Here is a 26,096-nt window from a genome sequence, read left to right on the forward strand (position 1 = left end):
GATTTTAGTACAACAAACATTTGGAGACAAACCAATTTAGTTCAAAATGCAAAACACATGAACCTCTGACCAAAAGTAGATGGTAAATTTCAATACAAAATCACAATAAAACAACGAAAAAGTTTTAAGGACAAATGGAATCATGCAAGACCAGCCTTGAGAGCTTGAATGGTGGAAACATCGGTTTTGAAGGATTTAGCCAATATAGTGTCGTCAATGTTGGTGGCAAAAAGGGTCTTAGGGAGCGATACGGTTCCTGCATTTGCACTTCCAAAGGAAGAAATCGCGATAGCTGGGTTATTGGGATCCGCATTGTACTGATAGTGCACTAACCCTTTAGGAAAGATAAACATGTCGCCGGCTTGTAGACTCTGAGTGAAAAGCTTGTTTGTTGTGTCGACAAAACCAACTTCCAGGCTCCCATCAACGAGGAAAAGCAGCTCGGCGGCACGAGGATGAGTGTGTGGAGGGTTGAGAGAGCTTGCAGGGTATTGAAGAACGGCGTAGGACACACTTTGACCATTTAGTGCTGGGAATTCCACCATGCTAGCTTTCAGGATCGTGAAATTTGCAGGGAAGGTGCTTTGGTTGACGAGGACTCGCATCCCTGTGTACGTGAAGAAGCTTCCATCAACGTTGTTTTGGTTAGGGACTAAAAAATCAGAAAGAATATCAGGATCACCAGCCAGGGCTATTTGGACAATGACAAATGAAGATAACACAAGGGAAAGCAATTTCATGGTGGGAATCCTTGAAGCCATGTTAGAAAAAGTAGGGAATGTGGTGCCTGCCTGGATGGGATGGTTCAAGTTTGAAGGATGGTGGTGTATTTATAGAGTTGAATTAAGTGTAATGGCTTTGTTGCAAGACAAATTTGGTGATATTGCAACAGGTGAAGATTACCAAGTCCCTTGTGCTTGTACGTGGGTTGGGTTGGAATTTAGGATGTTAAAAGACGTGAAGAACTATGAAGTTTACCCAAATTCCTATATATCCTTATCCTTCAATATACAGAATAATTTATCGGAGATATTCCCAACAGCTTAGTTGTCACATTTTGCTTCTTGTTGTTGATTAGGGTAAAAAGAGTCGAAGAATCAAGCATTATTATTATTATATTTGTTGCCAAAGCAAAATGAGTTGTAGTTTGTCCTCAGGGTACGGTCCCCTTTTTTGTGTGAAGGTTCTTTTATCCAAATTAAACTTCAATTGGGATGGATTCAGATTCCCCAATTAATCATTTAGAAAATGGAAAAAAAAAATTTTGTGACATCATGTCAGTTGTAAAATGAGTCTCTTATTGGCTTTCAGAATTGCAAGTGAATATTTTTTATTTATTCATCTAAATAAATATAGATGAGAGGTTATAATGATCATGTCATTTTTAATCAAACTAACAAATATCGTGCAAATAAAGTCCTTAGAAATGAATTTCACGTAACCATCCGAAATTATTTTAAATCACTCATTCATATCTAATTCCGACTTAATCATTATATTCTAAAATTTTAAATTATCATTATATAGTTCTTAATTCGTACATATAATTCCCTAATAACTCAACAATGATTTCCTTACTAACACTTGTTCAAACTTGCTTCTACATTACCCATTTCTTATTCAACTCAATTTCATCATGATCACAATTTAAATATCATTAATTACTCAGGTTTGAACAAAAATCATTTAATAAAAAAATGTACTATGAGTGAACAACCGGTTACGGTGCCTGGTAGGATTTCGAAGAAAGTCCGGTGTCGAGAGGAGGAGCCATCGGATGAAGGAGGAGATTTGGAAACTTTGGGTGCAGGAATGTCCAAACCATTCTCGTTTAAGGATGCTGTTCTTAATACAGGTCCCATGAATAATACCATGGATGATGAGTGGGAAGTGGATGATTTGGATCTTCGAGAAGATGATGTGAGGAAAGATGTCGTTGATGGAGTGCCTTCAATTGAGTTTTAGGACAGGGTTTATGGACTTGCTAGAAAGAGCATGTCGAAGACACTAGTAGTCAAGTTGCTGGGAAGGAAAATTGGATATAACGCCTTATGGAACAAGGTGTGTGCCTTGTGGAAACCAAAGATGAGATTCCCATTAATGAATATCGATAACGACTATTATTTGGCGAAGTTTGAATCTGACTTGGACTACAATAATGTTGTTTCAAAGGGTCCATGGGTGATCTTCGGACATTATTTGACCCTTCAGTCTTGGTCGACTCAATTTTCAACTCTTGAGGATTTTCCACTAAGTGTGTGGCTTGGGTCCGTATTCTAGGGCTCTTTGGAGCTCTATATAAAAGGAGCCTACTGCAACAGATTGGGAGTTTGATTGGAAAGGTAGTCAAAGTTGATTTCCAAACGGACAAGGGATCGAGGGGCCAGTTTGCAGGGTTTGTAGTGCAAGTGAATCTGTCCAAACCTTTGGTTTCAAATATCCGGGTTGCGAGCAGACTTCATTGAATTGAGTATGAATCTCTTCTGTCGATTTGCTTCCATTGTGGGAGATTTGGACATTTGCGGGATGTCCCTATGGTTCTCTGGAGAAGGGCATGAAAGGTGATGGGGAGAATCTTCATGGTAATAAATCACCAAATCAGCAAGGGGATAGTGTGGGTGTTCAAGAAAGGGTGGAAAAAGAGGAATTCAACAAGTGGATGGTGGTTAATCGTCGACAACGGCGTCAGCAACGAGAGGGAGTCACAGGTTCAGGAGCAACTCAGGGAAATAATAGGGTTGGATCTAGGTTTAATGTACTTTCCAAAGTTGGGAGGTGAAAGATGGAATACATGCACCAGCTTCGGGACCCTTTCAATTTGGGAAGCAGAATAATGATTGAGGGATAGAGGCTGATTCTTTGGAAAACAATAATGGGGATAGGATCAGTGAAGTTACGGTAAAAACAGGAGACAAATCACGGAAGGATAAATTTGAGAATAAAAGCTCAAAGTTGCAAACAAGCCTAGGAAACAAAAACAACTTTTAAATGGGCCAGTGGATATGAAGTTGGGTATCCGAAAGGATGGGTCCGGTTCTAGCTTGGGCAGTGAGGATGCTGGGTCAAAGTTTGGGCTGGGAAGGAGAAATGGAGGGAACTCAAATGGGCTTATGCTACTTGATCCCAAACACCACTCTCTGATGAATTTGAAAGAAAACAGAAGCCCACATGAGGGCTCTGTTAGGGCTGCTAATTTCAATGACAATTTGGGATTTACCAATTTAATTTCCCCCAAATTTGTTTCCATTGTCATTGAAGAAGAAAATCTCAAAAGACATGCTGGAAATTGGTGATCATAGTAATGATTTACGCCAGCTTGGAATGAATTTACTGGTTCCTTTAGAGCAAGCAATTAACAGGTTAGTGAGACGTTTGGAACCTGGAGAACAAAGTATGGGGAATCGTTCGGGAAATTGTCTGTTAGCTAAGCTAGGCCATACGGAGTTAGAACAAATTTCGGAAGTTCCTTGCGAGAATGTTTTGGATGACGAGGCCGGTACAGTGGGGATGGACGCCTCTTCAGACTGAATCTTCAGGTCGAGGTTTGGTTAATTTACGTTTTCCATGAAAGCTGATATAGTTGTGTGGAACTGCCAAGGTGCAGGATATCCAAAATTTCACAAATTTTTAAAGGAATATTTGCGTGATTTTTATCCTAATGTGGTTCTTCTGGTTGAAACCAGAGTTAGTGGGTTTAAGGCAAAATGTGTTATTAAAAAGATTGGATTGCCAAATTCTCATAAAGTTGAAGCTAGTGGTTTCTTTGGGAGAGTTTGGATTTTGTGGAAGGATATTGTTAATGTGATTGTGGAAGTTAATAATTTTCAATTCGTGCACTTGAAAGTGAAATTTTCAGTGGCTTTGTTTACTGGGATTTATAGGAGCCCTTGGTGGGTGTTGAGAAAGGATTTATGGGTTGCTTTTGGTTATATTGCCCAGAACGTTAAGGGTCCTTGGACGTTAGCAGGTGATTTCAATGCACTGCTTAATGAAGATGAGAAACAAGGAGGTTCAAGGAAAAATAATTGTACTTTCCCTCTCTTCCAACAATTTTGTTTTGATTATAGTTTGAAGGATATTGGTTTTCAAGGTCCTAAGTTCACTTGGAATAGAGGTTCTTTGTTTGAATGCCTTGATCGTGCACGGTGCAATTACCAATGGGATAATTTGGTTCCTAACTCGACGGTTTATCACATTCATAAGATTAAATTTGATCATCATCCTTTAGCTATTCGTTTTGGTCAGTATAAGACTTTAAAAGCCCCTCGCCCTTTTCGTTTCTTAAGTAGTGGGCTTTCTCATAGTGATTTTGGTCGATTTGTAAATGAGACTTGGAGTAATGGCGAGCATTTGGAGGGGTCTGTAACGAGTTTTGTAGTGGCCGTGAAAAACTGAAGTAAGGAAGTTTTCGGTAACATTCAGAAGAGGAAACAGATTTTACTGTCTCAGATTTGTAGGATTCAAAGGTGTCTTGAGAGATATCGTTCAAGAAAGCTTATTGAGTTAGAGAAAAACCTGCAAATTGAGCTCGAAGGGGTTCTTGACAATGAGGAACTCCTTTGGAAACAAAAATCACGAAGTGATTGGCTTTCGCTTGGGGATCGGAATACTAAGTATTTTCACTGTCAAGCGAGTAAAAGGAAACGAGCTAATCAAATTAATTCACTGAAGATGGATGACGGGTTGTGGAGTTATGAGGAGGATAGAATCAAATGTGAAGTAGTTTATTTCTATCGACAATTGTATACTAATGATGCAACCAATGTGGGCCTTTTTTTGGTTAGAAACGTGTTCCCTATTCTTGAGCCCGATTTGCTTGAGACACTTGATCGAAGTTTGTCTACTCAGGAAGTTCATAATGCTTTGTTTGAAATGACACCACTTAAAGCCCCGAGGATTGATGGATTGCATGCCCAATTTTATCAGTTGTAGTGGGATGTTGTTGGTGAGTCTTTAGTGGCTATGGTTAGGAAAGTCTTCGAGAATGGGGATTTGGAGGATTTCTTTAATAAAACCTTAATTGTGCTTAATCTGAAGGTTGCTGCCCATAAATTACTTTCGCAGTTTAGACTCATAAGTCTTTGTGCTGTTCCGTACAAAATACTCTCCAAGGTTATTGTGAATCGTCTTAAACCCACAATGTCTATTCTAGTTGCGGAGAACCAAACTAGTTTTGTGGAAGGGAGACGTATTATGGATAATGTTGTAATAGCCAAGAGATCATCCATTCGATGAGGAGTCGCAAAAGGAAAAAATGGTGGATGGCGATTAAAATAGATATGGAAAAAGCATATGATCAATTAAGGTGGGATTTTATTAAGGATATTCTTGATGTTGCGAAGATACCTAATAATGTTGTTCGCATTATAATGCTGTGTGTTTCGATTTCAACAATGCAAGTGTTGTGGAATGGAAGGTTCACGGATGAGTTCAAACCAACGAGAGGCATAAGGCAAATTTTCTGTTGTCTCCAAAACTGTTTTACTAGAAAAAATTTTAAAAATTTGATCATTTGAGTGGGTAAACGGCTTCGTTTTGATCTAAAATTTTAACCTCTATTTTTAGGCACCATTTTATGGTAACAAACAAGTTTCTACAAAAAGAACTAGTTCAAAAAAGTAAAAAAATAAATAAATAAGTAAATTCAAAAAAGTGAAAAAAAGTCGAAAAATATTCCGTGGGTAGAATTTTGTGCCAAAAATTTCCATATCAACTTTTTATCCTTTGAGAATGCTTCATATTGAATTTCATAATTTTAGCACTTCAAAAGCACCTTGAACAAAAAATTCAAGTTGTTTTCCCTTGTTTCCGGTTGAAATAAAAAAAAATTTGGAAAAGTGAAAAAAAAGTCGAAAAATATTATATGGGTGGAATTTTGTGTTGAAAATTTTTAGACCTGTTTTTTTATTATCATTTAAGGATGCTCCAGATTAAATTTCATAATTTAACCTCTATTTTAGGCACCATTTTATGGTAACAAACAAGTTTCTACAAAAAGAACTAGTTCAAAAAAGTAAAAAATAAATAAATAAGTAAATTCAAAAAAGTGAAAAAAAGTCGAAAAATATTTCGTGGGTAGAATTTTGTGCCAAAAATTTCCATATCAACTTTTTATCCTTTGAGAATGCTTCATATTGAATTTCATAATTTTAGCACATCAAAAGCACCTTGAACGAAAAATTCAAGTTGTTTTCCCTTGTTTCCGGTTGAAATAAAAAAAATTGGAAAAGTGAAAAAAAAAAGTCGAAAAATATTATATGGGTGGAATTTTGTGTTGAAAATTTTTAGACCTGTTTTTTTATTATCATTTAAGGATGCTCCAGATTAAATTTCATAATTTTAGCACATCAGAAACACCTTGAACAAAAAATTCAAGTTGTTTTTCATTATTTTTTACATTCTAACACATTTTCGCTTCTTGTGTTAATAGGTACAAAAAGAGTTGTCTTTCCTTTCTTTGTGCAACTTAATTCTTTCGGAGTCAAGTTTTCTTTGGCCTTTTAGAGCTTTAGGCAAGCTTTGGTAAAGAGTGATCCCGCATCTTTTTCAAATGCTATCGAGTTTGATTACTCTTTAAAAGTTACAAGTAAGAAAATCTTAAATTTTTTTCTTTGCCTCTTAGAGTTGTTTATTGTATTATGAGTGCTTACAGTGAGATTTTGTAACACCTCATACCTAATCTGGTCGTCAGGTTTGAGTTATAAGACACCACATTCGTTGTTGGAGCAACTACTATCAGTTTAGATACATAAACACATCATCGATCATGCAAATATAAGAGTTATAGGTTAACAATATAATAAGAATACAACCTTAAGTTCTATACGAACTTACGAAACCTTTAAAGTTAACCTGAGGTTAAATTAGGACTGAATTGTAAAATTTTCAAAACACAAGGTCAACGTTATGATGTCACCAAATAGTTTGTCACGTCATGACGACAATCTACTCGACATCGCGGTTTCTCGCCTCAATTTTTCTCATCACAACGATATCCGTATGATGTCGCGACGTCGCATACTGTTTTTGCAAACTTCACTTGCAAACCTGCAATTTTGAACAACTCAAATCTATTCTCATAAATGACCAAATGAACTGTACTTATAAACCTTCAACACATACATACAACATATCAATCATCCACTTAGTTGATATATGCATGACATTCAAGACATTATTCACATATATATACATAACAACTTAACAAAATTTATATACATACATACACAATTCCTTAAGTAACAATTTAAGCATGACTCAACCTAATTGATACATGCCAAGTTTAATAAAAATGGAAACAAACAAACTCTACTGAGCACAAGATCATCGTTTGGATGCTGAAATCGATGCTTGGAAAGGTCGAATTGAACAATTGAACCTAACTTGCGCATGGAAAAAACAAATTGTATGCTGAGTAAAACACTTAGTGGTAATCTATGATTCGAAAATAATTTAAACAAATATAAGTCAATGCATGCGACTATTTTTAAATCAACATAAAACAAAGCATGTGCAATATATTTTATACTAATCATCTTCCCACACAATTTAATATGCTCAGAATCATACTAACACCCTGTCATACCCTAAAATTGGACTCGATAGTTTTAGGTTAGTGGATTGGATTCTCGATTTAGGAGTCAGTTTTAATTTTGGGAAAAGATAAGATTGGTACGGAATTAGAAACTCGAAATTATTAATTCGGGAAATCAATTTAGTAAAATGATTTTTGTAAGGAAAAAAAAAGAAAATGGACTTGAAGATTTAATTTCAATTAAATTGAATTTTTTAAAAAAAATTAAAATAATAGGGTTAAATTGGAATAATTAAGAAATGGGTGATAATTGAGACATAGGACTAAATAGCAAAACAAGGGAAAGATAGGAGTGTTTATGTGGCAAATAGCTAATTTTTAAAATTTGGGTGCTCTTCCTTACAAAGTTAAAACACACATTGTTCATCTTTCTTTTGGCATTCATTTTCTTTTCTTTTTCTTTAAAGCTCTCAAATTCTCTCAAATTTTCATCTCATATCTGAAATTTCTCTCATCCTAACTCCAAATACTCACCAAGTTTTCAAAAAGATATTATAAATTCTATCAAATTCTCCATTGTTTTTCAAGTTACAACACTTGATTTTCAAAATCAGACATTGTTGATCCTAGCTAGGGTAAATTTTTATTCTTAATCATGTTTTTAGTTGATTTGAGTCTTTAATTTAAGTTTAACTTAAGTTTAGATAGATCTATCTTATATCCGCTAATTTTGATCGAAATGAGCTTGAAAATGGAAAATCTCGTGTCTCTTTATTAAATCTCTAATTTAAAGTATTTTTCAACTAAATTTTACTAGATTAAAAGGGTTTTATTCTTAAATCAATAGATCATGAAGGATTTTAAGAAATCGATAACAAAGTTGAGTTTAAATCTTGTTAATAGAGGATTATTTTTGATTTGTGCAAATTCGAGTTTCTTAATTTTAAATTGGTTTAGATCGGATTTTAGAGTATAATTAAGTGTTTAGAATAATTCCTAAGTTAGTAGAATAGACCTAGATTGAGAAATCTGAATTTTGACTAGTTTCGGCTAAGTTTTCAGTTTGGAAAATAAAGACTGAAGTATGGGGTTTTGTTTGAATTTCTAGTGCTTTTATATGTTCTCTAACATACATGTATGTTGTATTTCGTATGGTTGAAGTGACAGATCCTTCTATGCCATCATCAAGCAAGTTGAGAGGCAAGGAAAAAGTCGGTTGAGCTTTCGACAAAGTGAGAGGAAGTGTTGAGGTAAGTGCTCTGGTGTTTGGCTATTGGTAAGTGTGATTTCGGATGTTAATCAAAGGCTTAGGAGGTCTTAAATAAGATTTAAGGCTTTGGTGTAAGTGTTTTTTTTTCTCTTCGCTTGTGTTAAGTAAAGTATGACTATGTGATGCTTTGTAGATGATGTGTAAGTGTGCAAAATAGTAATTAAATGAGGTTTAATATATGTATATGTGATGTGAGTTGCTAATTTTATGCACATGTATGCAAGTCTAAGTTTGTGTGGCTTTATGAGCATTGTAGAAGTGTTATAAACACCTTTATGTGAGCATGCAAAGTGAATGTGTAAAGTATTTGTGAAAATGTGAAATGGTTATATAATGTGCATAAAATAGTAATAAACCATGTGTTATTGTGATGTATTGGCCTTTTGACCACTTGGAACCATTGGATATAGTTGGCATGCCATAGGATTGTAAGTACTCACCATTATGTGTTATATGTGATGAGCATTGAGGCTTATGGGACAACGTGGAGAGATAAGGGAGCGTTGAGCTTAGCTCCGTTCACTAGGATAGCGTGGCGTGTTTGGAGAGTGTTAGCCATGAGCTACACTTATGGGACAGCATATGGCTCATTGAGTCTTTGGTGTGTTTGGAGATCCGGGTATCCAATGTATATGTAAGCATATATGTGTTGTGTTGCATGGTTCTTAAGTGCTTAGTAGTAACCTTAACATTCATTGAGCTATGTTTAGCTCACACTCTTCAGTTTAAATGTGCAGCAAGTTGAATACTAAGTTGTGAAGGCAAGTGAGCTAAGTTAACCAGGGGAATCTACCATCTTTAGTAGGTGTTTGAAACTTGTGTTAGTTCTTAAAGGCAATATGATATGGATTTTTGGGAGTAGACATTTTATGTTATTTATGGATTGTTTGATTACTAGCTGAACATTTATATTGATGATATATGGTTGATATATTTTGATGCATGTTGGACGTATATTTTATGTTGGAATGTTAATAGAGTAGCTAAAATGCGGTAAGATGAGCATGTAGGTATTTTGGCAATTGAGGTGTGTTTCAATAGGCGAATTGGTATGTTTTGACTATTTAGGTATCTTTGAAAAGCATGAATGTCAAATTTATCATTTTGAGTATGGATTTTTGGAGGCCAGGATGTTTTCGAAAAGGTTTGAAAGTTTGCATGCTTATGTTTTAAATGTTTTATTTCATATAAATGCAATAAATTTTATATTTCAAATAATTCTCAATATTTTGACATTTTTATAAAAATTAGTCTCTAATTAATTGATTCTAAAATTAACTGAGATTTTATAATCGGACCAAGATTATTCTTTTATCAAGGGTCTAATTAAGTGTTTTAAGACTAACACATGTCGTTAGTTTAATTTTTTATGTATGATACTCATATGATAAGCATGAATGCCTGTTAAATAAGCATGCAAATAGGTTTAATTTCTTGTAATTGATCATGTATGACGTATCAAACATATAATTGTCTTCCGTTGATATCTTATTAATATTAATGTTAGCAAATCACATGTTAATATGTCAGTTCTAGTCCGGGTCACTTCGGTGACTAATGTGACCTCTTAAATTCGGGTCGGACTGACCCGGCCGGGTTTGGGGTGCCACACACCCAATTCTATATGCATACAAATATATATACACATACTTATCCTTTCATACCACAAATTTATGTCATTTCCAAGTCAATTAGCTCCTTAATACGCAATTGGCCCCCAAGGCTCATTTTCGATTCAATTTGCACTTATATGTCCATAGCATATATCCTATCACATGTTTTTTAAATAATTCATTCGTTTACAATAAAAATGACTTCACATTTTAATCACTCAAATATATGTTTCTTACTTATGTTTATTATATCAACTAGTCAAATATACATGTACCTCTAATCAAGCTTATCATTAGTTCACTTTATTATATAAATAATGTTACGATACTATAACGCAATCACACCATCAAACATATGTACACATATGTAACAACCCGGTTTGACTCTAATCGGAATAGTGGTTTCGGGACCACAAATCTAAATTAGATAAATATTTTAATATTGTTTTGTGTGTTTATTTTGTATGCAATTAATTGTGTGAAATTTTCGTGTTTTAATTTTGTCGTTTAAGTGTCCGATTTAATAAAAGGGCTTAATCGCGTAAAATGAAAATTTAGGGGTTAATTATTAAAACACCTAATTGTTGTTGTCTTTATAATTTAGAGGTTTTATTATGCAATTAGCCCACTATGTAAGTTAGTGGGTGGCAAAGGACTAATGTAACCTTATTATATATGTTTTATATATATATTAGTAAAGGTTAATATAGTAAAATAATAATAAGGTTAATATATGTTTAATATAACAAATCAAAATGCCATGTTCTTCATCTTTTGGCCGAATTGGAGAGAAAATAAAAGGGGTTTAAAGCTTGTTTCATTTGGCACTTTCAAGCTTTGATTAAGGTAGGGGTTTTGTTCGGTTTTTGATGATTTTTATGTTTTTGAGATCGTTGCTTCGATTACTATTTGACCCATGCTTGAATTTTTGATTTTGATGAATATTTTGAGCTATGCCATTGATGAATGCTTGAGTTTTATGATGTTAGTTGGTGAAATATGAAATATATTTGTTAGATTAATATATTTTGTATTGGAATTTTTAGTGAAATTGAGTAAATAGGGCTAAATTGTGAAATTAAATTTTTGGGGGACTAAAGTGTGAAATAAATGCAATGTGTGGACTTGAATGAGAACCATGAATATTCGGCCCTTGTGTGGTATGGGCAAATTTTGTGTAAATTGTGTTTTATGTAATAAGGAGTAAATTGCAAAAAGTGTAAATATTAGGGGCAAAATAGTAATTTGCTAAATTATGTGTTTTTGGATTAAAATTGAATGTGTTAATAAATAAATTATCTTATTTTGAATATATTTAGATCGAGAACCAAAGAAATCAGAGTTAGATCGGGGAAAAGCCAAATTAGTCGAGTAATCGTCCGACTTCGATTTTCCATCGTCCGAGGTAAGTCTATTAGCAATTTAATGTTATTAACTCAACATATATATATGTGTGTATATTTATTATATAATTGATGAGCTATAATTAAAAGTATATAAATTGAATTTAGTTAATATAAGCATTTATATATGTAAATAAGAAGTTCGAATAAGTATGTATATATAATTATAAGTTTTTGGAGTTAAGTGAAAGTATGGATGTTATATTTGTATTTATAATGTTCGAATATATATATATGTATATATATATAAATAAGTTTTGAATTTAGTTGAATTGTGAATGTTATAAAAATATTAATAGGGTTGAATAAGCATGTATAAGTTATTGTATTGAAATTAGATATGAAGTTATATATATGAGCATGAGGTTCGATTGTGTATGAATATATATATATATATATATATATATAAGTTCATGAGTTGAATTATAAGTATAAATTATATATAAATGTATATGAGATGCAAATATGTATGTATACATATGTATAATTTTGTATTGAATTGAAGGTATGAAATTATTAGCTTAGATTATTTATAATATATTTGAATGTATGATATGTTTTCTTTGAAGTGAATTTAATGCCATAAAATGTGTATGTATCTAAGTAATTCAATGTTAAATGTATATTACTTGGTATATTATAAATTTAATAGTATGATATTAGTAGTAGGATTCAAGTTATAAAGTTATATACATAAATTTGTTAGGTTGAATCATGAAGATATTGAGCTGGATTTGGTGTTTGAATTTCATGTACCTATGTGGTTCAAAGATATAGGTTATAAATTTTGAGCTGAATTTTTATGTATGGATTTATATACATATATAGTTCGAATATGAATTACAGCTTCTTTGAACTGAAATTATTGTTGTGAATTATACAAGTATGTTTTAAGTGCATGATTGTTACGTAGAATTGAATATAATTCAATTCCAACGGAGAAACGACTATCGGATTTATTGCCAGTGAAATTATTCAGACTATACGTCTAGCAGGCTAAGTGCCGGTGAATTGAATCGGACTATACGTCCAGCAGGCTAAGTGCCGGTGAGTTGAATCAGGCTACAAGCCTAGCAGGCTAAGTGCCGGTGAACTGAATCAGGCTATAGGCCTAGCAGGCTAAGTGCCGGTGAACGGAATTAAACTATAAGCCTATCAGGTGAAGTGCCAGTGAATTTGTTTAAATTAAGTGATTCTATGCATTGGGTATAAATATATATGATTTTGTTTATATGAAATGGATAAATTTATGAACATTATTTCAAGGTGGTTGATGAGTATATAATCATTCGAATCCTTGTGAATAGTGAGTATGTATATATATATATATATATCGGTTATCATGAAATTGTTGGATATAAATATATGTGTGTATATATGTATGCATTCGGCATAGGTGGGTATAAGTGTATATGTGCATTTGGCACTTATAGTTGATAAGTATAAAAATTTTGCTCTTGATATATGTAATTTAACAATTATATATAAATGGATCCGATGAAGTGCGAACAATAAGTACTCTAGTAATCAGTATATGCAGTTAATGATTATGTTAGTAACTTGATTATATGCATATAATGTATATACCTTTGTCCATTTATGTATATTAGTTAAATATACATTCTTTAGATTTAAACAAAATGACTTAATATAGCAATGATTGGTTAGTAAATATATTTGATATTTGTGATTTCAATAAATTTACTTAAAGAATTATGTGATTCTTTTATATGTATTTTTAGATATGCTATAGACTTACTAAGCTATAAAAGCTTACTTTGATTGTTTTTGTCCATTTGATTTTATAGATTTTGGAGACGCGTTACGAGGTCGGGGATCATCAGCATAGTCTATCACACTATCGACTTCTTTTGGTATTTTGTTAAATATTTAAACTTGATCTTATGGCATGTATAGGTTTGAGTACGATGTTGGTTAGATTTTGATTGTAAATTATAAATAGCTATGCGAAAATGATTTAATTTTCATGTTTGGGATCAGTTTGGTTTTTAAAATGGTTGTGTTTGTTCAGCAATGCCTCGTAACCCTAATTCGGCGACGGATACAGGTTAGGGGTGTTACAACATATGTTCAAACATAACTCAATCATAGCTATTAATAAATACCTCAACTCATGTTTATGATCACAATCATTTGATACATTTAGCTGCCTATTTAAGCGTGAATTGAAATAAATTATTATAGCATAAACTTTATTTTTCAATTAACCAATTCAAGAATAAGTCATCCTTATAACTAAAATGCAAATCGATTTATATAATTAATCGTATAAATACTTTAATTCAAAGAAAGCTATAATTATGCTAGCACAAACCAATTATGCTATTTCTCGTCTGTTTTGCCTTTGTCCTAGGACATTCTGACCTTAACGTTAACTATGAACATTAATTCGTTCATCAAATGGTATTAGTTTCACAACTAATCAATTATAATCAACAACCAAACATAAATGTCTACTTTACAATGAAGTTCCTTTAACCTTAATATTTGGAATGTTCGTATTTCGTTATTTACTCTATCAAATCAAATCTATCTTTGTATTTATTCTACAAAGATCTCAAACTATCAATTCATAAAGTAATATAACATATTTAAGCTCAATTTCATACCAATTTCCTATATTAGTTAAGTTATGCAACTTTTTATTCTATTCAATTTAGTCCCTGTCTCAATCTTCAATTCCCACCATAACATTTCACCCAATAACTATTAATAGTTTACCTCAATATTGTATAATGCAGTATATCATGAATATGCAATAACTAAATTAGTTTCGGGTCATAGAAATACAAATTGGAAGCTTGCACCACTTGTCATCGACTCTCGTCTTTTCTTTTCCTCTTTCGATGATCCTGCGTCATTTTTATCTACGAATAATAATTCAATAATAGTATAATATGAAATTCTATCGAAATCAGATTAAATTAAAAATTCATACATATTTTTCAAATTATCCAATTTATCAGTCAATTTATCATTTCTTTACGATTTAGTCCATATCTCACCTTCTGTACCAAATTGCAAACAGTTCAAATTACTATCTAACATACACAAATTCATAATTAAATTATATAAAAATTTAAATAGAATCATACCATGTGGACTTATCTAACAAAACAAGCAATTAATAAGACGTCGAGGACTAATCTGTTAATTTGCCTTTTTTGCAATTATCTACGGTTTGGTCCAAATCTCGATCTATACAAGTATTCAATTCAATTTATCAATTCAAAATATTTTATGGCAGTCTACTATATGCATGTATTATTTTAATTTCATTTTTTAGATTCTCCCTAATTTTTTTCATTTTATTCAGTTTAGTCCCTAAAACTGAAATTTTCATAACTCTCAAATTTGAGCTTCGATTTCGAAATCAATCTCAAATTCATCCTTATATAACTCACTTGCATCTAATGTTATAGAAATTTCATCCCACTGTTTATAGTTTTTACACATTAGTCCTTTTTGACAAAACTTATATAAGGATTGTCACATTCATCTTCCTTGCCCCGCAAATGACAGGGAATACATTTAAACTGTTGAGCATTCACTTTGATGATAGCAATGAACCTGCAATGAGCACTAGTGAAGTAGTGCTAAAGATGATTTTTTGGGGAAGAAAACAGTAAATCGAGCATTAAAATGAGAAAAAAGTTAATGGCAAACAATTCCTATCAATTTCTTAATAATCTATTAATTTACTAATCTACGGGTCCGTTTGTTTACATGTAAAAGGTTTTACGGAAAATATTTTCTGCATTTTCCTGTGTTTGTTTCGCAGAAAACAGTTTGGTCAACGGAAAATGACTAAGGTCAACGGAAAATAAGCCTTTTTTCCTTGTAAAATGACTTACCCTTTTGAAAAGTGTAAGTCATTTTTCGGAAAAGAGCTCCTCAATAGATAATTTTACTTTTATATAAAAATTAACTTAAATCAAGTTTATTATTATATTGATAATAAATTTTATTTTTATTTTTAAAAATATTTAAAATATTTAAAATATTAATATAAAATATTATATTTTTAATATTATTAAACATACCTATTTAATTATTTATATTTAGTCATATAAAAATTATTAATATAATTAATTGTTTTTAATAAATTATTTAATATTTAAATTTTATTTTAATAGTAACTTTTAAAATAAAAATTTTAAATAATATTATTCACATATTATTGAAAATATCAATATTAATATTTTAATACTAAATATTTATTATAATTATAAATATATTAATAATAAATGTTTTGTAGTATAAATGTTAAAATATGTCATAAGTCTATATACTCTTCACAAATTTACAATTTAGTTTCGTACTTTTATTTTTAAGAATTTAGTCCTCTACTTTCCAGATTTGAAAATCAAGTCCAACTACGACGTTGTTGATTTTTTTGTCAATTTTGTTAATGTCACATTTTAAATAAAAAATACTCAGTTGGTAGTCATGTAACTAAAAATGATCATTGCAAAGAACCTAAATTTAACAAAATATTTTTAATATATGTAAAAACAATGTAAAATATAAAATTATAGATAGAAAATAAACTCAATTAAACAATGAAAAAAAATCTCAAATGTATGTTTGTTTAATTGAAAACGACTTTTATGAAATATTTTTAAAGAATCTGTCAAACAAAAGAAAATATTTTACACAGATTCATCCAAACACCAGAAAATATTAGCTTTTCCAGAAAAGTAAGTCATTTTCCAGAAATCATTTTTCGGAAGACATTTTCAATGAAACAAACGGAGCCTACATGGCAAAAAAAATTAGTGGTAAGGAACGTAAAGGGGCACATAATAGGGTAGAGGAATTTTATTCCTTCAATAACATATTGGAGAATATTTGTATACATATTCGGAGCTACTTTTATACCCTAAACTTACACTATGGCGATCCGGAGGCTTATGCAAATTAACAGGGATTTGAGAGTCATGAGACCTTTAACCAAATTTTTATCCCACTGCTAGTGCCCTATTTCAGGGAATAATTCTTGGACTTTCATGTTTTCGATACCCGATAGAGGTGCTGATCAGTCAACAAAAAAGTTTATCTTCACAAATCCATGGGTCATTGAATACCTCAATGGTGGCTCCATTCCTCAGCCACCAACAGATACCCTTTGCAAGCAATAGTTTGGTAATAAAAATGCTCTTTTAAATAAAAGAATGATTATTCCATTCATTAGCATCAAAAAATCCACAACTTCGAAAATCTTACTAATTAAGAAGAGAGTCATAATTAGAGAGATATCTTGAACGCATCTTCAATACTATTACCACATAGGTTTTAGTACTACAAACATTTGGAGACAAACAACTTAGTTAAAAATGGAAACACATGAATCTCTGATCAAGAGGTGGTAAAATTCAATCAAAACCACAACAGAGCAACCAATAAATTTTTTTTTTTTTTAAAAAGACACCCTTCCTTAAAATGACTTTTACTAGGATGCAAGACCAGCCTTGAGAGCTTGAATGGTAGAAACATCAGTTTTGAAGGATTTAGCCAATATAGTGTCGTCGATGTTGGTGGCAAAAAGGGTCTTAGGGAGCGATACAGTTCCTGCATTTGCACTTCCAAACGAAGAAATCGCGATAGCTGGGTTATTGGGATCCGCGTTGTACTGATAGTGCACTAACCCTTTAGGGAAGATAAACATGTTGCCGGCTTGTAGACTCTGAGTGAAAAGCTTGTTCGTTGTGTAGACAAAACCAACTTCCAGGCTCCCATCAACGAGGAAAAGCAGCTCGGCGGCACGAAGATGAGTGTGTGGAGGGTTGAGAGAGCTTGCAGGGTATTGAAGAACGGCGTAGGACACACTTTGACCATTTAGTGCTGGGAATTCCACCATGCTAGCTTTCAGAATCGTGAAATTTGCAGGGAAGGAGCTTTGATTGACGAGGACTCGCATCCCTGTGTACGTGAAGAAGCCTCCACCAACGTTATTTTGGTTTGCAGGGACTAAAAAATCAGAAAGAATATCAGGATCACTAGCCAGGGCTATTTGGACAGTGACAAATGAAGATAACACAAGGGAAAGCAATTTCATGGTGGGAATCCTTGAAGCCATGTTAGGAAAACTGGGGAATGTGGTGCCTACCTTGATGGGATGGTTCAAGTTTGAAGGATGGTGGTGTATTTATAGAGTTGAATTAAGTGTAATGGCTTTGTTGCAAAACAAATTTGGTGATATTGCAACAGGTGAAGATTACCAAGTCCCTTGTGCTTGTACGTGGGTTGGGTTGGAATATAGGATGTTAAAAGACGTGAAGAACGAAGAAGTTTACCCAAATTCCTATATATCCTTATCCTTCAATATTCAGAATAATTTATTGGAGATATTCCCAACAGTTTGGTTGTCAAATTTTGCTTGCTTCTGTTGATTAGTGCAAAAAGAGTCGAAGAATGAAGCACTTTATTACTCTATATTTTTTGCCAAAATTAAATGAATTGTAATAAGATAAGGTCAGAATGTTTGTAAGTGAATAATTTATAATTTATTCCACTAAATAAATAGAGGTGTGCAGTCATTCTTAATCAAACTAACAAAGAGCCATGCAAATGAAGTCCTTCATAATAATAAGATATTATAATTTACTTTTATGTTTAAATTTTTGGTCTCTCCGTAAGAAGCCAAATCTTGATCTTGTTCGCAATGACACTAGTCTCCACGTTGATTGCTAGTTGTGGCTTCTTTAACAGTATTCTTCGATTGTTCATTAATTTTTAGTTTCAGTCCACCCTATTTTCTCTTAAAACTATTGTGGTTCTTGTATAAGTTTACACTATCTTCAATTTTGTTTTTGTTCAATTTATTTTCTTTAAAAATTGTCCTGGCTCATGTCCACTTTGTTTGTAGTTTCAGTTTTTAGTTGTACTCTAGCTGTTGGACAAAATAGGTTAGCGAGTAAAAAAATATATAAATATAAATAAACAAATATATATATAATAAATTGAATTGAATAATTTATATTTAAATTATCAGATATGAAAAATCAATAAATAACATAACAAAAACCAGAAATAAAAAATAAGAAACAAGTTTTACTAGATGTTGAGGCATGTTTTTAAACAATTCCTTAAGACAGATTCGGCCGCTCCTACGGTACTTGGAGAAACGTTGGTCTAATGTCTCCTAGGATACAACAACACGATGATCAAAGCAGTAGCACCACTGCAATGGTCAACGAATAAACGATGCCTTTTTCTATCATCGAAATGTTGGAAAATATGGGGAGAAAAGAGAAGAATTTTGGAGAGAAATAATCTCGGTGTGATAGAGTGAGATTGAACAAAAAATTCTAAAGAAGTCTTTTCCTTTTATAGGCATTCAAAGTGGAGGAATTTTGGAATTATCTATGTATAAGGAGACAAAATCTACATTTAAAGGGGCAATTAAATCAATTTAATTAAAATCAAACCAATTTGATTAGAATCAAATAAAAAATCAGGATATATGATCTTTTAAATCACATTTTGTGTATATGTATTCAAAAAAAATAAACTTCGTGTTGGGCTAAAATATCCACAAACCTATTTTGGGCCTGACATTTTGCGTCGCCTATGTCATGCAAGGGTTTGGACCTACACCCCTTTGCACGTGAGGTAAGGTTCCAAACTTTATCATTCAATCACTTTTTAAGTGGTTCTCATATATATATACACATCTCACACTTGGTATTTAACTAATGTGGGATTTAAGCTTTCTTTTCCTCAACAAATATTCATAAGCAGCTTAATTTGAGCATCAATTTCTCATTCATCACTGAACCATTTTGAGCATATGATATACCATTGTAAAGGTTTCAAGGAGTTGAATATAAAATCATAATTTTATGACTCAACTCTCAACTTTTATCAATTAAGAATATGCCTCAAAGTTCCCATAAATTACAATTTTTCCAACACTAGCATATATATAGGAATTACCAAGATAAGGAGGATACACCATTTAAAATTCAAATCAACTCAATTATAACATAGGTAGGCCAACCTTTGGACATGTTTAACTGCATATGTTATATTAATTAGGTGTGTGATAAAGTATTGATAATAATTTTAATATTTACTTAATATAAAATTTGAATAAAAAGCTTTGAAATAAATGAGAAAGGATCTTTAAAATGAGTTTTCCATTAGTTCAAGAGAATTTTATAAGAGATTTAAGTAATTTTTTAAAAATAATTAATGACTTTGTAAGTGATTCAAAATTAATTAATTATAAGTAACTTTGTAAACCTATTATAAAAGATTTGAATAATTTTGTAGAAAAATTAATAATTTTATTAAAGATTCAAGATTTACTCAATTATAAATAACTTCGCATGAGATTCAGTAATTTTGTAAAAATATTAATGATTTATAGGAATTTGGTAATTACAAAAATGTTTTAATGTTGTAACAAGTTCAACAATTTAAGCAGTTCATATTAGAACTCTCGTAATAGTTACTTATCACTTTATTTAAAAATATCATTATAGGTTCTTATCATATTTACTCTTTTTGATACAATATTTAGAATTACCCATAATCTCTCCCCAACCCTTAAATGAGAGGATAATGCGCTTCAGCGCACTCGAACCCACGTCTTTCTACACTAACAACAATATCGATGCTAATCGAGCTAAGGCTCAATCGACTATATATTAAAAATTTCTATCTGAAACAAATTATTTAAAAAAAATAAGCATTCAAATAACTGCATTTAATTTTTGTCTAAATTATCCAAATAATACAAATACTATATCAATAAAATTAAAACTAAACAAATGAAAACCTTTATTTTCATTTTAAAAATCATTTTCAAAATTTTAACTAAATATATTTAAAGGGTAAGTTATGAGGTTTGAAAAGCTCCCATTAGCATTGCTTCTTTCATTATTATTTAAACCGAATAAGTTAAAAGGGTTTTTTTTTTTTGGTGGATTGAGGATATGTCTTTTATTTATTTATGATACAACGATAACCAATTTTGTTAAGTTTAATCTTTTTTAGCTTTAGGTCAGAGGTGTTGATAGGTGGGTTAGTCGAATTTAAGTATGATATTTATAAATTTTATATTTATGCGGTCCGACATAAAATATGGGTCTAAAATTTTACTTGCGCTCACCCATATTTATAAATGGTTAATACAAGTCAATTTTAGTTTCGCTTATATTATTTTTAATTTTTTTTGAAAAATATTTATAATATTTATAATTAATATTAATTTTCCAATTATTAAATTTTTATATATTGGTATCTTAATATTTTTTTAATGTTTACATTATAGTATTATATTCATAAAATACCTCTCTAGTCCCTCTCAATTTTGATATTGAGCAAATTTGTCCCTCTTAAAAAAATAAAGCAATTTAACCCCTGTCAATTTCGAAAGTGAGCAAACTAAAGATAATTAATTACAACGTTAATGTTTTTCGTCAATTTTACATAAATCAGACTGGTATAATAACAAATTTAGCTCTCATAATTTACACATTCTATCAATTTGGTCATGATTTAACAAATTTAGCCTGCAATATCTTTGCAAATGTGTAATTGTTGAGGCTAAATTTTTTTTTTTTTAGAATCAAGACCAAATTAACAAAATATGTAAACATCGAGGGTTAAATTTGTTATTATACCAATCAAAATTATGCACAATTAACGAAAGGCATTCAACTCGTAATTAATTGTCCTTAATTTCTCACTTTTAAAATAAACAGGGATTAAATTACTTCAATTTATTTAGAGGGACTAATTTGCTTAATTTCAAATTTGAGAGAGACTGGAGAGGTCTTTTTACCTATTATATATTAAGATAGATTTAATTTTTATGTGTTATAAATTATATAATATATAAAAATAGCATAATATGATATATTACAAACTTAAAAAACGGGTCGGGTCATGCTCGAGTCTTGAATGTTCAAGCAAGGGCCCGACCCCTATTTTAAACGGACCTAATTTTTTCAACCCTGTTTTTTAAGCCTAATATATTTACCCAAGCCCTACAAAATTTCAGACAAACCTTCATACTTAAATAGATGACCTGACCTATGAACACATTTGTCTTGTTTCTTTCGTATCTTTGCTCCAAGGTTTACTTTCAATTTGTCTTCTTCTAGTTGAGGTCTTCATTTTGCCATTAGTTGGATCATCAAAGGCTCTAATCTCCTTTTAGCCACAACTTAGATACAATAAGTATTAAGTTAAAATTAAATCTAATTGTTAATACCATTAAAATTATTTTGTTTTGTTAGCGTCAACCTTCGAGCAAGTTGTTGGTCGCAACTTCTTCAATAGTGTTCTCTTATTTTTCTTTTTGTTTTTAATTTCAGTCCATACTAGTGTAGTTTTTTGTCCACACTTTCGTGGTTTTTATCTTGTTCACTCTAATTTTTGGAGAATCTATGAGATTTGCCAAGTAAAGGTGCCACTAGATTTACGAAGAACTATTCTCAAAATGCCTCATCATAATAGAGCATGGTGATGGTGTTTGTAAAATTGGAATTTAATATGATGATGAGGAGGAGGAGGATAAATCATCTAAGACATGACATTTTTGTGTATCACTGATGTTGTGGGTCTCTTAGAAGCTCTTGGAAGTGGTTTTTTGATTGATCGGAGTTCATCGTCAAATTAGTCTGATGATGGAGGGGCTAGGATACAATGGTTTGATCAAGATAATGCATCTCTGATTTATTTCTAAATTCTTCCAATGCTATGATTACTATTAGTTTATCCATCTTCTCTCCTCTTTTGAGATTATTCTACAGGCATAACATCTGTATATCAATTTATAAATTCATCAATTGAATCATCTAGTATGTTTTGTCTTTTATTATTCATATTCTTATTATTCATAATATTTTCTATAAAAGAAATTTTTGGATTATTTTCCAAATGAGAATTTAATAAATTTGACTAAGAATAAAATAAATTGACTTTTGCCTAGGATTTTCATTTTCTTTTTGAAGTTAGAATTTTTAAAATTTAAATGCAAAAGGCTAATTACATTTTAAAAGAGTAAACTATTTAGTTGGTCACTCAATTTTTAAAGTACTTTCATTTTGGTCACCCAAAACGAAATTTTTACAATTTGTCACCCAACTATTAGGTCGCTTTCATTTTGGCCACCAAAAAATATTTTTTTTAAGTATTGATTGGGATAAAAGAAAAATTAAGGATTTAAGAGAAAAAGCGAAAAAAACTAAAACAATACACAAAAATTGTCAAACTTTACTTGTTTATCCCATTACCAAAATTCTAAATTTCTTTTGAAATATTAAAATTTTAATTTCAAAACATCAAAATAAATTGAATAAATTATTAAAAAATTTTACCCATTGATAACGTTAACCGATTTATTACTATAATATTAAAATTAATTAATTGCTTGTTCTTCGTTTGAGTAAAAATGATAAAACAAAGTTTATGAGTTTTGTTAGAAATGAAAGATAAAATTAATTAATTTAATTAACTGAAAGGATTTTTCTTTCCTTTTAGTTTAGTATGGAAGATTAAGATCATATAATCAAAAGAAATTTAGGTTTTGTAGACAACTATTAAAGACAATAATTTTGATTGATAATTTTGAAGATAATTTCAAAACATCAAAATAAATAAATTAAATTGTTTTGAAAATTTTTTATCTATTGATAATGGCAATGAGTTGCTACTATAATTTTGAATCTTAATATTTAAAATTTATATTTCAAAATTCAAATTTAGAATTTCTAGCAATGGGATAAACAAGTACAATTGACAATTTTTTGTATTATTTTAGTTTTTACTTCACTTTAATCCTTGATTTTTTTACCTCAATCAATACTTAAAAAGGTATTTTTTGGGTGACCAAAATGAAAGCGACTTAAAAGTTGGATGACCAAAATGAAAATGCAAACATGACATGGCCTATACATTTAACCGCCGTTCGAGATTCAACATTTGAGTGACTAAAATGAAAGTGTCCTAAAAATTGGGTGACTAAATTGAAAGGATTTCATTTTGAGTGACCAAAACGAAAGCGCCTTAAAAGTTGGGTGACCAACTAGCTAGTTTACCCATGAAAATTAAAGGCAAGGAGTAAAAAGGAATTTGGTAAACAAAAATAAAAGTAAAATGGACAACCAAGAAAACCGACTCCTAGAAACAGGATTTCCTCGACGTTGTAACCTAGCAGTATCGCTAAAGCTTGCGATCTTCTGTCCTTCACCCCCATTCGAAACCCTAGCATTGATCCTCGCTATTCATTCTCCCCAAACTCCATTTCCCTTTTGCTTCAAAAGGGAAATGAAAACTGAATAAAACCATTCATTTATGGATCCTTTCTTAAATTTCAAAATTTCAATGGTCGCTGCTTCAAGGTGCTTCAACATTCTCCTTCGATGCAAAACCACTTTCATCTTCAATTCCAGTCTGGTCCGAGGTTTAGGTAACCGTGTATCGATTCCACATTATCGTCCCCATGTAAGTCAAAATCCGCTCCATTTTCTTTGCAAACCAATCGCATGCGTCTTTGATTGATTAATTTCTATTCTAGTGTTCTTTTTAGCTTGTAATCGGTGCCTTTGCTTCTATCCCAGAATTACTTCACTTGTGTCCACCTGTTTTGCCCTATTGTAAGCAAAATCGTCGGAAATTACAACTCGCTTGCAACTCAGGCTGCTCGAGATGATGAAGGAATGGCTGATGAATTCTTGAACCAAATCCTCGCTACCTATCGAAACGCGCCGAATTCAAGTAAGGAAAGGTGTAATGCTTATGTTCATAAGCTCTGCAAAGCAGGGAATCTTTCTACGGCTATTAGATTACTGCAATCTTTGCGTGATAATAATATATTCATCCCCAATGCATATAATACACTTTTGGCTGCAGCTGCTGAAAGAAATCAGATTGACCTTTCGTTTCGGATATTCAAAGATTTATTAGTTTTTCATGGACCCTTGACCTTAACTTGTTATCTTAACCTTGCAAGGGCTTGTGCTGATACTAATGACTGTACAGCATTGATTAGATATGTCAAGCAAGTGTCGGATTTAGCTTTCCCGAATAACATGATTGTTATAAATCGAATCATCTTTGCCTTTGGTGAATGTAGGCAGATAGAGAAGGCTCTTTTGGTATTTAATCAGATTAAGGGTTTTGGATGTAAGCCCAATGTAATAACATATAATACTATTTTGGATATCTTGGGTCGTGCTGGTCGGGTGGATGAAATGGTCCTTGAGTTTACTTCTATGAAGGAAGCTGGCTTTGTTCCAGATTTTATTACTTATAATACATTGTTGAACAATTTGAGGAGGGTTGGGAGATTGGATATGTGCTTAGTGTTTTTTAGAGAAATGGATGATAGTGGAGTTGAACCAGATTTGCTTACTTACAGAGAAATGATTGAGGCATTTGGCCGATCAGGGAACACTGGAGAAGCATTAAGACTCTTTAATGATATGAAACAGAGGAAGATACGCCCGTCAATCTACATATATCGATCCCTAGTTGACATTTTGAAGAAAGCAGGAAAGGTGGATTTGGCAATGTCGATTTCACAGGAGATGAATTCATCTACTCCAGACTTGTTTGGTTCGAAGGATTTCAAACGAAAACGTAGGTAGTTATGTAATTGATTCAGGGATTGAACTTCCAAAGAATCCTTTTTACTGTCAACATGAGTACTTCTTGGCTCAAACTATATGGATGCAAGGATGTTCCCTAGTGCATTACTGTTGATATCGGTATGTGTATTCTGTAGTCTACTTCATCCTTCTGTAAATTTGATTGATGATTTATGGTTGCAATGTAACATGTGATCCATGTTAAATGATTGATAACTAGGATTTGCGTCATGCAAAGTATGCTTTTATAGCGTAACATACATCGCATATTGTCGATAACTATGCTAATGTATGTTGTTTTCCTTCAGGTATTCTTGACATGAGAAGCAGAGCCAAAGGCCAAGCCTCAACCATGAACAATGGTGCAAATTGGCTGAACTGAGTATGCATTCAAGCATGGCATTCATTTTCCTTGTAATAGAAAATTAATTGTCTTTTTGCCAATGGTCGACATACTTCATGGCAACGTTAGGGTCAAAGAGCTTCAAATTTTTTTAACTTCAATTTTAAGTGGTTGCCTTCATCCAATACTTTTTGCCATAGGATAAGAAGAGAATAAGATTTTATGTAAAAAAATCAATTTGATTAATGTATTTGGTTCGAGCTTCTATATACAAACTTCGTCAGATCTGTGTGAATTGGTCATTCATG

The 26,096-nt window shown here is 31.7% G+C and overlaps 4 protein-coding genes across 5 annotated transcripts; 2 read left to right on the forward strand and 2 right to left on the reverse strand.

Moving 5' to 3' along the window:
- On the reverse strand, window positions 1-770 carry LOC105779295 (germin-like protein 9-3). The gene has a single exon (XM_012603051.2). It carries the CDS (start codon window positions 759-761, stop codon window positions 141-143), a length of 621 nt encoding a protein of 206 aa, XP_012458505.1. The 5' UTR covers window positions 762-770; the 3' UTR covers window positions 1-140.
- A 2,794-nt stretch (window positions 771-3,564) lies between these two features.
- On the forward strand, window positions 3,565-4,932 carry LOC105779097 (uncharacterized). Its single transcript, XM_012602848.1, has 2 exons — window positions 3,565-4,358; window positions 4,458-4,932. Exons 1-2 carry the CDS (start codon window positions 3,565-3,567, stop codon window positions 4,930-4,932), a joined length of 1,269 nt encoding a protein of 422 aa, XP_012458302.1.
- A 12,234-nt stretch (window positions 4,933-17,166) lies between these two features.
- Window positions 17,167-17,922, reverse strand: LOC105779096 (germin-like protein 9-3). Its single transcript, XM_012602847.2, has one exon. The coding sequence runs from the start codon at window positions 17,918-17,920 to the stop codon at window positions 17,294-17,296; it is 627 nt and encodes a 208-aa protein (XP_012458301.1). The 5' UTR covers window positions 17,921-17,922; the 3' UTR covers window positions 17,167-17,293.
- A 6,042-nt stretch (window positions 17,923-23,964) lies between these two features.
- LOC105779992 (pentatricopeptide repeat-containing protein At1g11900) lies at window positions 23,965-26,071 on the forward strand. 2 transcript variants are annotated; one of them, XM_012604043.2, is made up of 4 exons: window positions 23,965-24,300; window positions 24,417-24,573; window positions 24,709-25,565; window positions 25,754-26,071. In XM_012604043.2, the coding sequence occupies exons 1-3, from the start codon at window positions 24,151-24,153 to the stop codon at window positions 25,443-25,445; spliced, it is 1,044 nt and encodes a 347-aa protein (XP_012459497.1). In that variant the 5' UTR covers window positions 23,965-24,150; the 3' UTR covers window positions 25,446-25,565; window positions 25,754-26,071. The 2 variants fall into 2 exon arrangements, with proteins under 2 accessions (XP_012459497.1, XP_012459496.1); XM_012604042.2 differs by having other exon boundaries at window positions 24,417-25,565.
- Window positions 26,072-26,096: the final 25 nt, after the last annotated feature.

Source organism: Gossypium raimondii, chromosome 4 (genome assembly GCF_025698545.1).
Source record: "Gossypium raimondii isolate GPD5lz chromosome 4, ASM2569854v1, whole genome shotgun sequence".
In the NCBI taxonomy this organism is placed as follows: domain Eukaryota; kingdom Viridiplantae; phylum Streptophyta; class Magnoliopsida; order Malvales; family Malvaceae; genus Gossypium; species Gossypium raimondii.